The sequence below is a fragment of the Trichomycterus rosablanca genome, chromosome 2 (genome assembly GCF_030014385.1).
Source record: "Trichomycterus rosablanca isolate fTriRos1 chromosome 2, fTriRos1.hap1, whole genome shotgun sequence".
Classification (NCBI taxonomy): domain Eukaryota; kingdom Metazoa; phylum Chordata; class Actinopteri; order Siluriformes; family Trichomycteridae; genus Trichomycterus; species Trichomycterus rosablanca.
The window spans coordinates 31,792,606-31,805,649 of record NC_085989.1 but is presented as its reverse complement, the minus strand read 5'-3'; the positions used below and the strand labels follow the sequence as shown (position 1 = coordinate 31,805,649).

General features: G+C 37.5%; 1 protein-coding gene across 1 annotated transcript in view; it reads left to right on the top strand.

Moving 5' to 3' along the window:
• Positions 1 to 13,044, top strand: part of csmd2 (CUB and Sushi multiple domains 2) — a 472,613-nt gene that overhangs the window by 49,795 nt on the left and 409,774 nt on the right. Inside the window, exon 2 of the mRNA XM_063014411.1 lies at positions 1,730 to 1,946. Within this exon, the coding sequence (XP_062870481.1) occupies positions 1,730 to 1,946 (217 nt within the window). The remainder of the gene's footprint in view (positions 1 to 1,729; positions 1,947 to 13,044) is intronic.

The window sequence follows — 13,044 nt, the reverse complement described above, 5'->3', positions numbered from 1 at the left end:
CATGGAGGGAAGTCAGAGCTGTGGGCAATAGGAAGTTATTAAAATTACTGGCATTAATAACCATCATGCTTTCTCTGCACCTTGTGTTACTGTGGAACATTTTGACCAGTGAAACAAAGACACTCTGGTTCATTTAGCTGTCAAGGCTTTATCCTGTTTAGTGAATTTACACAAAACAGAAATCAGCACTTAGTAATTACATTTCTTTGTGTGCTGTGTACAGTGCTTAAAAATCTCTTCATTTCCCAATGCATTCACAAATTATTTCACCCTGATGTTTGTATTAATTTTATTAGTGAATAATTAGGCCCAACTGTTTCTTTTAATATTGGTTTAAATATTGGTTTGTTGCTGATCACACTGACAAAATAAAAAAAGGCTGGAGAATTGGTTTCTTTCTTGCATAATAACCTTTAAACCTGTGCCAACATAAAGTTCCCTTGACCCTTAGTGGTATTAACCTTAAAGGGGGACATGAAACACGAGATGAAGTTAGCATTAAAAACACACAAGATTAATTTACACTAAATCACAAAATCCTTACATTTTGTCCTAACCTAGCATGTGACAGCAGCATGTTGGTTGTCTTGGAAAACCTACACTAGTTTACATTAGCTTGAATTGCATTTGATTATCTGGAAAAATTCTCCTTCAGCATAACATGACAGTTTGTGTTTTATTGGTAAAGAGAATACTTCTCATGTACATTGTAATAGGTGCAGTCAAACTAGTCACAGAATGATGACTAACACGGATTTAGGAGGCCACATGCCAAAAAAGTGACACATGAATGTATGTAAAATTTCGACAGCTCTACACTACACTGTAAACCAACAACCCATGCTAACAGGGTATATGTTTTTAATAAACCAAGTTTAAACAGTATTTAACAATATCAATAAAACTGCTGGACCTAATACACTTATACCAGAACATACATTAGCACATACTTACCATGTTAGTGTAATCTGACCCAAATAACATGTGGTCAGTAGGGGACCAATACGTCTCCCTTTTGATTGATAAATGAGGTACAGGGGGTGACATACTGAATAGAGCAAAAGGAAGACTACAGTAATTGTATATCCACAAAGGTTACCTGTATGGTGAAAGTGGTTTGCAAAATATTTAATGAATGTACTTACCAGAAAGGTGTACCTAATAAACTGCCTAAAAACTGCAGTTGTCTAAATGAATAAATAAAAATTAAGAAATATAGAAGAGGACTGAACATATTGTAAATAAGGTTTATTTTTGATTGCTGGGGTAAATAGTCAGATTTGTGCACGTTCACGTGAGTTTCTCTCCTCAGTCAGCTCTCCGTTTTTACTGTTATTAATGAATGCTGCGGTTTTAAATAAACACCATCTACTACAGAACATCAAAAGCAAGAACCATTTACGATTTACGACTAACTGACAATCAGCAAAATTGCAGTGTATGTATGATGTGCACATCGTTAATTATATTTTATATTCTAATGTAATATTATTATACTGTTTATTATTTTAGCTTGTCAGGCTAATAAAAGCTAAGTTGATGGGGTCGTATGGCGGGTTTGTGGGGGTTTAGGTTGGGGGGGTGCAAGTTCAAGGTCGGCACACGGAAGGGGTATATAGTATAACCCGTGACCCTGTGTTAACTTGGATGATTTAAGCCTGTTATTCCAATATGTGTACCTAAAGGAGATTCCATGACTAATTATATACATTTTCTCTTTCTTCCTCAGCTCAAAACTGTAGTTACACACTATATAGTCCAAACGGGACGATAGAAAGCCCTGGATACCCATATGGATACCCAAACTATGCCAACTGCACATGGGTGATTGTGGCACAGGAGCACAACCGGATACAGCTGGTATTCCAAGGGTTTGCTTTAGAAGAGGACTTCGACATACTATCAGTCTACGATGGGCAGCCAAGCCCTGGAAACCTCCGAACCCGGTAAGTAGTACTGCTCCTTATATGTATTATCCATACTGTATAGGGATGTGTAGTGTAGGGTATGTAGATATCCATACCTAATTATCAAGTGCAGCAAATTCACCTACTTCATGTTTTATTTGAGGTAAAATAGAATAGAACATGGGCACAGGGAGAACACACAACATTTCCTACCTGTCTTAGTAAGTTTCCATTGGTTCCCCTTGTAATACGGTTATGTGTATCAGGGGCTTGGTGTTGATGAGTGGCTTAAGTGATTTTTTTTTCACAGTGTTTACCTACCATGTGCCACTTCCTAGCACAGGATAAATTTACTCTTATCATTTATGTATGTGCCCTGTCATGTCCAAGCATGTTTTAAAACATTCATGCCACACACCCGGTGAAAGCTATTAACTCATTCACTGCAGTAACTTTTGTAGACGCTGGTGAATAAGAAATATTTGTTTTGTTGCTTGTTTGTACTGATGTTAGGGGATTTGTTGGTGAAGCAGCTTTGCAAAGATCTAATAGCTCAACTGTGGGTTAGACACAGTGCTGTGACTGAAATGCTAAACTGCATCTCTTAGTTGACACTATCTCTGGAATTGCAGGTTAAGCACTGTAAAGGTGAATGACATTAAATATTTGGCTTTAGTAGCTCTAGCATTTACACGGCAATTAAAGCAATAAATTGAGATGATAGCCATGATTGACAGTAAAGTCTGCCATGTTTGCATTTGTAGGAGGTAAAGTTGTGAATGGTGCTAATGGCTTTTCGAGAGGAGTCTATGGCAGGACTGTATTACATGACGTAAACAAGACAGACCTTTCCTATGTATTTCAGTTGCTGGTTCTCATGCCTGTGATGAATTTGGTTTAATCACATTGCTTTAACAATTTAACATTTTATTTTTTATAATTAAGGGATTGTTTTAGTTAAAATTTCTTGTTTTATTAAGAGTACAGCAAATGTCTTTCTTTGGATACTTGTGAAAGCAAAAAATATTTAAATGGTAAACATGCTAGTACATTTCCAGCGCCGTGCAAATAGATCAAGGGACTGAAATGGCCATGGCAGATGGTCCTGGCAGAAACGTAATTTTTAGTCTTGTGTTTGTTCTGAGGACGTTTTTGGATCACTGTCTTGCTGGAAGATCCAGTGAAGACTCTTTTCTTGATCGCTGACAGTTGTGATTATGTGCGTATGTGTTTGCTGTATATTTGCTGAAGCAAATAAATAACTATATATTTATAAAAATAAAAAATAACTAAATAATATACTAACAAACTGATGCTGCTGTGCCAGGACATTTAGTATTGCTTAATTTGTGAAAGTATAACATATAACACATTGGGTCTGTTAAAAAACCTAGTGAGTTCTCTACATGGACAGCATTTTTACGTCATCCTACACACACTCCAAAAAAAAAAGGCTGTTCTAATTCTTAGATGCCTTAGAATTCTGCCTAGTAAGGTACCTTAAATTTGACCAATATTGGGCATCTGATGCTTCCTTAGCAGTGAAGGTAATCCCAGAATTGTAGACACCATACCTAATTATCAAGTGCAGCAAATTTACATACTTCATGTTTTATTTGAGGTAAAATAGAATAGAACATGGGCACAGGGAGAACACAAAACATTTCCCACCTTCTTTAGTAAGTTTCCATTGGTTACCCTTGTAATACGGGTATGTGTATCAGGGGCTTGGTGTTGATGAGTGGCTTAAGTGATTTTTTACCTACCTTGTGCCACTTCCTAGCACAGGCTAAGTTTACTCTTATCATTTATTTATGTGCCCTGTCATGTCATTCAGTGAGGCACAACTTTTCTCACAAAAACATTTTTTTAAATGTAAATATTTGGTTTTTTGTTTATTAGGATTTTAACGTCATGTTTTACACTTTGGTTACATTCATGACAGGAACGGTAGTTACTCATTACACACGAGGTTTATCAATTCACAAGGTTATATCCAGTGATGGCATAGTTACCTTGAAAAAGTAATCTGATTACTGATTACTCTTTTAAAAAGTAACTTAGTTACTTTATTGATTACTTGATTTTAAAAGTAACTAAGTTAGATTACAAGTTACTTTATTAGTTACATAATGCGGTCCGCTAAAGTATCCCATAATGCAACTGGAGCTGCGTAGGCGATTGAAGCGGAATAAGAAACAAGAAACATAGCGGAGTCCTTTGTTCACAAGTGTAAGATAAATAAAAAAAAAATTTTTAAAGACAAATAAATAACAAAAAGATAAATGATAACTATCCAACATTTTGGCGAGTGGGGTTTGTAATGAGTCTGTAACTATGGTGATATTACGTCATCACGTCCCCACGTCATCACTTGACGTTGGTAAGATGACGGATGTAGTACTTTTTTACCGGCCGAGTAGTGCATACTTACTCCAATCTAGTGCATACTCTGTAAGTATGCGATTCCGGACGCAGCTCGTGACTTAATTGTCGCATAGGCCAGACGTCACTCCCCGAGACGCAAAAAGAAAGCAAAAATATATCTTTTTACTAAGGAAAATGACAAAAATAGTAACGCACAGTAACTTGGATAAGTAACTTTAATCTGATTACTGGATTGGAAATAGTAACGCGTTAGATTACTTGTTACTGAAAAATGTGGTCAGATTAGAGTAACGTGTTACTAAGTAACGCGTTACTGACATCAGTGGTTATATCAAACCAATTCACCTCACTTTCATGTCTTTGGACTGTGGGAGGAAACCAGAGCACCCAGAGTAAACCCACGCAGACACGGGGAGAACATGCAAAGTCCGCACAGAAAGGACCCGGACCGCCCCACCTGGGGATCAAACCCAGGACCTTCTTGCTGTGAGGCGACAGTGCCACCCACTTAGCCACCGTGCCGCCCAAATGTAAATAAATTATCATTGATTTTTAATTTGTATAAACGTGTACAAGTGTCATTTACTTGCAAATTCGAGCTTATCAGTGACAATTTAACTGTTTACGGGGGACGGAGGGAGATGTTAGTTGACATGCTAGCACGTTGTGCCACCATATCCCATTGGTTTGAATGGCATGAGGCTTAGTAAGCAAAAACTGATGGAATTGCTGTAATTGCTGTCTAAGTAGCATGTCCGAATAACCTGACTTTATAAGTCAATGTCTTATTAGAATCCTCACTACTATGATAGCTGCCTATGTAGGCAGTAGACAGCAAGGTAGCTCACTAGGTTTTCAAGCAGACCCTTTGATTTCTTCTGTTCTCTTATTCTCTAAACAGAATGGATAATTAAAGCAATTTATTTATTTATTAAAGTATAGCCATAATCACTGTGTGTGACTTCCATATACTCAAACTTGTGTTACACTTGTGTGAAACATACAGTATATAACATATGTGTATTCGTTTTATTCTGTATTTTGGGGTAAAAATTAAACATGTTCTACTTTCTGAAACCACCAAAAACAGGTCTGCTTTGAATTGGAAGTTTATTTTCTCAACATAAGGTATTACTCCCAACATATGCCCAATGTAGCCATATTTTTTTCTTTAACCTTGTTTATTGTACTTCCAGTTGTTTTGACCTTTAGAGTTTGAGTCCCATTAGAAGTGCCTTGGTTTTTATTAAAGATATTCATCTGAAATTACTAGGGGGCATTTTGTGTGTGACTGGGTATATGTAGTAGCTCTGTAAAGAGAGAGAAATGAAGCACAAACTCTCAACTGTGCGTCATCTCTTCTGCGTCTTTATGGCAAATTAAGAGACACACAGCGAGAGCCTCCCTCTTGGCTAAAAGAGGCACAAGTAATTGATATTTTCAGTCTGGTATAAGCCAAAAGAAAACACATAAACTTTTACAAGTACAAACGTGATATTTTAGGTCAAATTAATTTTAATATAATCTTCAATTTTAAAGCTAATTGCAATACAGACATCAAGGGATAAATATAAGTCACACACATACATTTTTTTTTCAAGGGTGTCATTTTTAGGGTTAAATGTTCAGCTGGTTACATTTGCTCTCTGCTACACTTATTATTTGTCACAGTGATGCTTAATTTGGATTGGAACAGAAGCACTGTCCTTACACTAGATGGTTGCAGCTCTTTGTAGCACTTGCAAAGTCATGACCCTAAAATATTCTCATCTGCATAGCACTAACACTCCGCTCTCTGTGTAAATGAAGTGCCTTTGACATGCAAGCACCTTAAAATTGGTGCTGGTTTCATGGAGGGTGACGTAGCAGCGAGTGAGCTTTACAAGGGAAGATTTTTAGCTGGAGGGAGTAGACCAAATGAGGCGCCAATGAAGCATCGCTACATAGAGCTCAGCCTCGGTGCTGGTTTTATGAGAGCTACTTTATGAGAGGTACTTAGTCAATAGAGTAGCATTGACTTGATTATGCCAAAATGCAGTGCTCTTCTCTGTACAGTTTGTTGCAGAAATAGTCCGTATTCTATATCACATGCTATCAATTAAAAAATTCATCATTTTTATAGATGAACCTAGCTAAAGCCCATCTACCTTACTTTATAACATGTGATGAAAAGTTTTAAAAGCTTCTGAGTGCTTTCTATGATAAAAACTTCAATTAAAAAGGGTGAGTGGGAGAGCTGGATTCTGGTGTTGAGGTGTGTAGGAGATATAGAGCTAGGTGAGAAGTAGTAGCCACTCTGTTTAATTGCTCATATTTATTTGTTTAACCTTAGGGCTGAGTCTCCTGATAATATATAGCTCCTCCTCAGCCAGATTTTACTCACCCTTTCACATGAGCATAGCTTGGACCTGTACAATCCAATCCCATTAAATCACACCATGTCATCTTTTATGGAACCCCCTCTTCATGTCTACCCATCTCCCTCTCTTTCTCTCTCAGTTCAGAGCTCTTTTCTCTGTTAGCACCCAGCATGATAATAGTAACACATAGCTCATTACACAAGTTTAGTACGCCACAGAGTAAGTGTTGTGTTTTCAGCAGTTTGTTGTTCTGTGCTAAATTAAATTAGGTGTATTGGACAGGGTTTGCAGTAATAGTCACAAAACAACATTGTTTAAATAATGATATAAAGTGACACATTCACCTCATTACCAGTTAATTCTGTTGTGAGTCAGTTGGTGAGTCACAACAGATTGAAGTTATGAACACCTAACGACATAATTTCTTCTCATTTCAAGCCACTGCAGAGTTGCTGTACCCTTTGGCAGTATGGGTCTGTTTGAAAACCTAGTGAGCTCTCTACATAGATGCATTTTTTTTTTCATTCTACGCATGCTTCTGAGAGGAAGGCTGTTCAGATTCTTAGATACCTTAAATTGCTGCCTTATTTTGAAGCTATAAACTGCCTGAATAATGAGGGAGCATCCAATGCTTCCTTACCAGTGAAGGTAATCCCAGCATTCAGTGCAGCACAACCTGTCTCACAAAAGGTTACAAATATGGTGGACGAATGTGGAGCAACAAACAAATGTAAATAAATTCTTATTGATTTTTAATTTGTATAAGGATTATTTACTTGCAAATTTGGGCTTGTCGGTGACAGTTTAACCGTTTTCGGTACACAGAGGGAGATGTTAGCTGGCAGAGGGAGATGTTAGCGGATTGTGACGCTTCAGCCCTTTGGTTTGAATGTGTTTGCTTAGTAAGCAAAAACTGCGGTGACATAATCGCTGTAATCGCTGTCTAAGTAGTGTGTCTGAATAACCTGTATTATAAGTCGATGACTTATTAGAATCCTCTCTTAGGCAGCTACCTAGGGAGGCAGTAGGCAGCAAGGCAGCTGACTAGGTTTTTGAACAGACCCTATATTTCTATTTATACGTAAAGTATGTCCCAATGGTAATCATACGTGTGTCTTTTATCTAGTACAGCTTTGTATTGATTATTAGAGTTGCCTATATAATGAACAGCAAGGGCCTAGAAACCAAGACAATTTATAATACTTGTCACATTGTGGACATTCCTGTTTTGTCTGTATTAATTCTCCAATGGTTCTCCAATGTCTAACTTGTTCTTCTGACATTGATGAGCAGTCTGATTACATTTTTTCTGGTATTAATATTATAAAAATTCTATTACATACAGTTGCATAAATAAATATTTATGACTAAGAATTTCTGTAGAGGTTAATTTTGCTTTAAAAAAAGGCTTGTGCATTTTCATTCAATTCTATACACATCAACATAATACCTTGTAAGGTGGGAGGGTATTGAATGTTGCCAATTGCAAGTGTAAACCATCATCTGTAATGCTTCATTTTCTCAGGGTGGCATGAGCTAAGCTGGTACTGTGCTGGTACAAAGCCAGATTCTTTTCCCTCAACCAATTACTGCAAAGTTTGGTATGCTTTCTCTATGGTATGTCTGTGGTTCATTTCCCAAGGCACTCTGGTTTTCTGGCATCTAACAAGAACATGGCAAGGATTGCCCCTAGTTGTGAATGAGTCAGTGAATGTGTGTATGTGTGGTGTCCTGAAGTGGTTGAAGTGGTTCTTTTCTCAGTATTTCTGCCTAACTCCCAGTGTTTCCAGTATAGGCAGTATAAGTAAGCATCTGTGAGTAGGATAATGTGTTACTAAAGTTTGAATGACAGTGACAAGTCTAATACTACTGATAAATGATTGGGAACTTTTATTAGGACATTTCATTGCAAGACTACACTAACACTTTAATAGGTTAAACACTTGTGTGTTTGCTTGGTTGAGTTGATGGTGGTATACAGTGTGTTGTTGTTGGTGTCAGTGCAGGCTGTAGCTCACAAGCTAATACACTCCTCTGGGTTTATTGATTGCTGGGTGAATGCTCAGGCCTTTTGTTAAGGAGCCAGAGAAATGAACAAGGCAATGATGAGCTAGGGGGCTGTTGATTACCATTACGTTTTGCTCTGTGTGTGTTTAAAAGATTGTGTATAGGCTTTACGTTTTCCCATACAGAAAGTATTTTAAAGGTTAGATGAGGGAAATAATTGGCAGCTGATAAGTATATAATAAGGATTTTTACTTTACAGCGTGTGTGATGCAGTATACATAAACGTTGCATTAGGGCTGAATAGGAACTGTAGACATAAAGAATACATCCAAGGGCTGGACAGATGGAAACTTTCCGTGCTTTTAGCTGTAAATCATTTCTCCCACCATCCTCCATTACTGTCTCTGGCTTGTCTTGTGAAGTGATTTATTTCTTTCCAATCCCAGCTTCTTGATGGAGATCTTACCACTTATCGAGGCAGTAAAATTGACAGTGTCGTAAAAGTGGTACAGAAATGATGCTACCCCCTCTTCTTGTCCACATCCCCATTCTCATGGTCTGTTGGTGCTTAATACCAAAGCCAGGAATTTGGACTTGAAGTCTTTAAATTCATTCTGATCAGCTATCAGCATATGCAATTTGTTGAGGGGGCCCAACATTTTTTTTGCACTGGGGCCCATAAGCTCCTAGTTATGTCACTGGTGTTGCATCAAGAATGAGAGTGTTTTCAGTAGCAGGGTTATGAACAGGAAAAGATCCTCACTTTTGTCAGATAATGTGAACAGACTTGTCATTTTAAATAACTGGGTGAAAGATGGGTAGCTGTTAACAACTCTATATAGGCATTGGCTAACTTTCTAAAAATAATTTAGAAGTAATAATTTTATCATAATTTTATGAATGTTTTTATTGGTATGTTCTTGCAATAAAAATGTGCATAACTGTTAATTTTGCTTAGTTATTAGTTTTCAATTAATTGCAATTAATTTGGTTCTTTAATCGTGATTAATCTAGATTAAAAATTTAAATCGCATGACAGCCACTTGCTACCAGAGTGTCATATACAAAACTAAATGCGAAATGTCCAAACGCACATGCATATACCGGGTGCTACATTCTGATTGGCTGAGCTGAATGTCACTCGCATAATGCCGCTACAATATTGTAATATAATAATAACAACCTAGCGAGTGCAGCCAATGAGTGCGGTGGGGGTTGACCCCCCCCCCCCCCCAGTAGTTATGCCCCTGTGGACCAATCAGTTGTTGTTTTTTTTTATTGTTATTGATTATTGACACATATGAGAGGGCTCATCAGCTCATTTTAAACACATTGGCTTTGTACCAGTGCCTGCCATACCAAGGCACGTTTAAGCATAAATTTGTTCAGTACAGTTATTTTGAGTCTTCCTCATGGTTTCGGGCTGTACGGTGGCTCTGTTAGTAGCACTGTCACCTCACAGCAAAAAGGCTCTGGGTTTGATCCCCAGGTGGGGAGCTCTGGGTCGTTTCTGTGTGGAGTTTGTATGTTCTCCACGTCTGTGCATTGGTTTCCATTAAACTTGTAAACTGATGAATCTTGTGTAACCAGAAACTACCTGTTCTGTCATAAATATAACCAAAGTGTGTAAAAAAACACGACGTTAAAATCCTAATAAATGCATAAGTGAGAGGAAAAGTGTGTGTATGTGTGTTTGTCTTGACATGTGATGGATGTGTGCCCTGTCCAGGGTAAAAAAAAACCAACTAAAAACAATTTTTCTTCGTTTATGCTGAAAATAGTAAAAAGTAAAAATAAAATAATCTAACTAGCATTTAAACCAACAATGACTAAAGAAAAGCATCATTTAACTGCTTGTCCTTGTGGTTGAAAAACTGCTTCTGTATCCTTAGAATTGAACAAGACTGTTGCTGGCTATTTCAGGCTAGATATTAACAAATACATTTATAAAATAATAAATTAATACACCTCTCCAAACTTCTACCTCAATGTAGGGGTGGCACAATGGCTCAGTGGGTAGCACTGTTGCCTCATAGCAAGAAGGTCTTTCTGTGTGGAGTTTGCATGTTTTCCCTGTGTCTGTGTGGGTTTCCCCCGGGAGCTCTGGTTTCCTCCCACAGTCCAAAGACGTGCAAGTGAGGTAAACTGGATATACTAAATTGTCCAAGGTTGTGTTTGACATTAAACTTGTGAACTGATGAATCTTGTGTAACGAGTAACTACCGTGTCTTTCACAAATGTAACCAAAGTGTGTAACACATGACGTTAAAATCCTAATAAATAATAACTGTCTCAATGTAGTCTACCTGAATATGGCCTACAGCCTGTGCACAAACTAGCCCCATTTTTTAAAATTAATTTTTAGTCCTAATACAATATAAAAATGCAATAACAATAGAAACTGATTAGATCAGACATAAGAAACATTGATTTGGTTTGCAAAGTATACAGCAATGTAAAAATCATCTGCTTACTCCTAGTATATTTATGTGGCAACCCACACAAAGCACAGTTAGCCAAAATGCAAATTCAAATGTTTTATTGATTTTTATAGTTATCTAAATATTTCCAGTCGAGTCACACTATTATGACTAATTCCTATTTTCGATGGTGGCTTGGTGGGTATATAAGGTGTCACTCCCATCCTGTTTATCTGCTGTTTATGCTGCACTTGGCGGTTACTCTGGATATTAGCTGGTGGTCATAATAATGTAACTTGACTGTGTCTATAACAGAACAAAAAAAAAAAATAAAAGCCAAAATAGCAAATGAAATATGTGAAACAGGGCTGAAGTGTGTATTTTATTTAGTAATCACAAATAATAGCAGGCTTAGCAATTGCCATATTGTTTGTCTGGATGACATTTGAGTGTGATGAGATGTGACATATTGCTTCATCCCCCCTGGCCTTCCTGTGATCTGTTATTTTCCCTTTTCTTGTCTGCGCCCTTCTACTGGTATAGACTGGTATAGTGTGAAACGGCGTTAACAAATTAGGTGCACACCTCCAGATGGTTGAGCGTCTCTCTAAGCAGAAAGTGTAAACTAGCCTAATTGATTGGGGTTTTCAGCAATGAGATTCTGTAGGAGTTGTCTGGAGATGATTGAGGTTTGGGGCTTGCTGTCTGTAGCCTGTCTGTTGCTCTGTTACACTTTGTCAACTTCTGTACCCCCTTTATCAATACCCCCCCCCCCCCCCCCCCCCAACCCAAACTGACCAATGTTTATGGGTAATAAACTATTCTCGGCACTGTGTGTAGTGTAGTGTTCTGGAATGAGTGTATCAGGTGTAGCATTGTTGGTTGTTTTAAATACTGAATACTGTTCAAACCTACTGAGACTTACTTGATAGGAAGGAAGTTTTCTTCAAGGATGTTCCTGTATTTGGCTGCATTCATCTGTCCCAGAGTTCTTACCAGTTATTTGCTCTCTGCAGGTAAAAGCACTCCCATATCATGATGTTGCCACCACCATTCACAGTACATATGGTATTAGCCAGGTAATGCCAGGTAAAAACCCTCTACAGTTTTTTACACCACAGATTCTCACAGACATACATCTCAAAAAGTGTATGCTGTTATAGCTGCAAAAGGACTCAACAGTTTAAAAAATACCCATTTTTGAATGTGATGTCCAACAAGGTCATTGTGTTCATAAATGTCCTTCAAGATACATTATATTTGTGCATCCTTCATTTACCTTAGACAATTTATCTCAGAAGTCCATAATTTACCTTGAGAGTCTGTTTATTCTGCCTAACACTGTGTGTTTTGTTTATTAAAAAAGCAGTTGCACCATGTTAATAATAGAGAGAGGGAGAGAGAGATCTGTATGGGTGGCAAGCTAATGCAGACTTATGTGGTAAGCTTGTTACATGCCAGGAAGAAGTGTCTTCAATTAACTCCTTTAACTGAAGCACTTGTCATATTGCTCTGGTGTGTCAGGGTGATGCTGACCGGGGCAAACCGTTTTTAAAGGAGATATCAGTCAGAGCGCCCAATGCATTTTACCCAGCCTAATATATCAGTACTTTCATCAGCTCCATCCAGCTGGTTTTACTGCCTCTATAAACATTTCAACATGACACATGCAATGAAAAAAGTATTCAGACCCTTAACCCTTTTTATATTTTATTGTCTGAGTGCACATTTAAAATATTGTAAACTACAGTTTTTACAGTTGGGCTATAAAACATTGTGCATTTAGTTAGATAAAAATAACAAATCTAAAGCATTTTAACGATGACAAAAATTTATAATAAAAAAAGTATCCATACCTTATGTAATTGTGAAACTAGCTTTGATTAAAGTCTTCAATTTAAAAAAAAAGTCCTCGAGTTCCCCAATCACATTCTGTTGTGAACATTCGTGGCAAGATCTCAA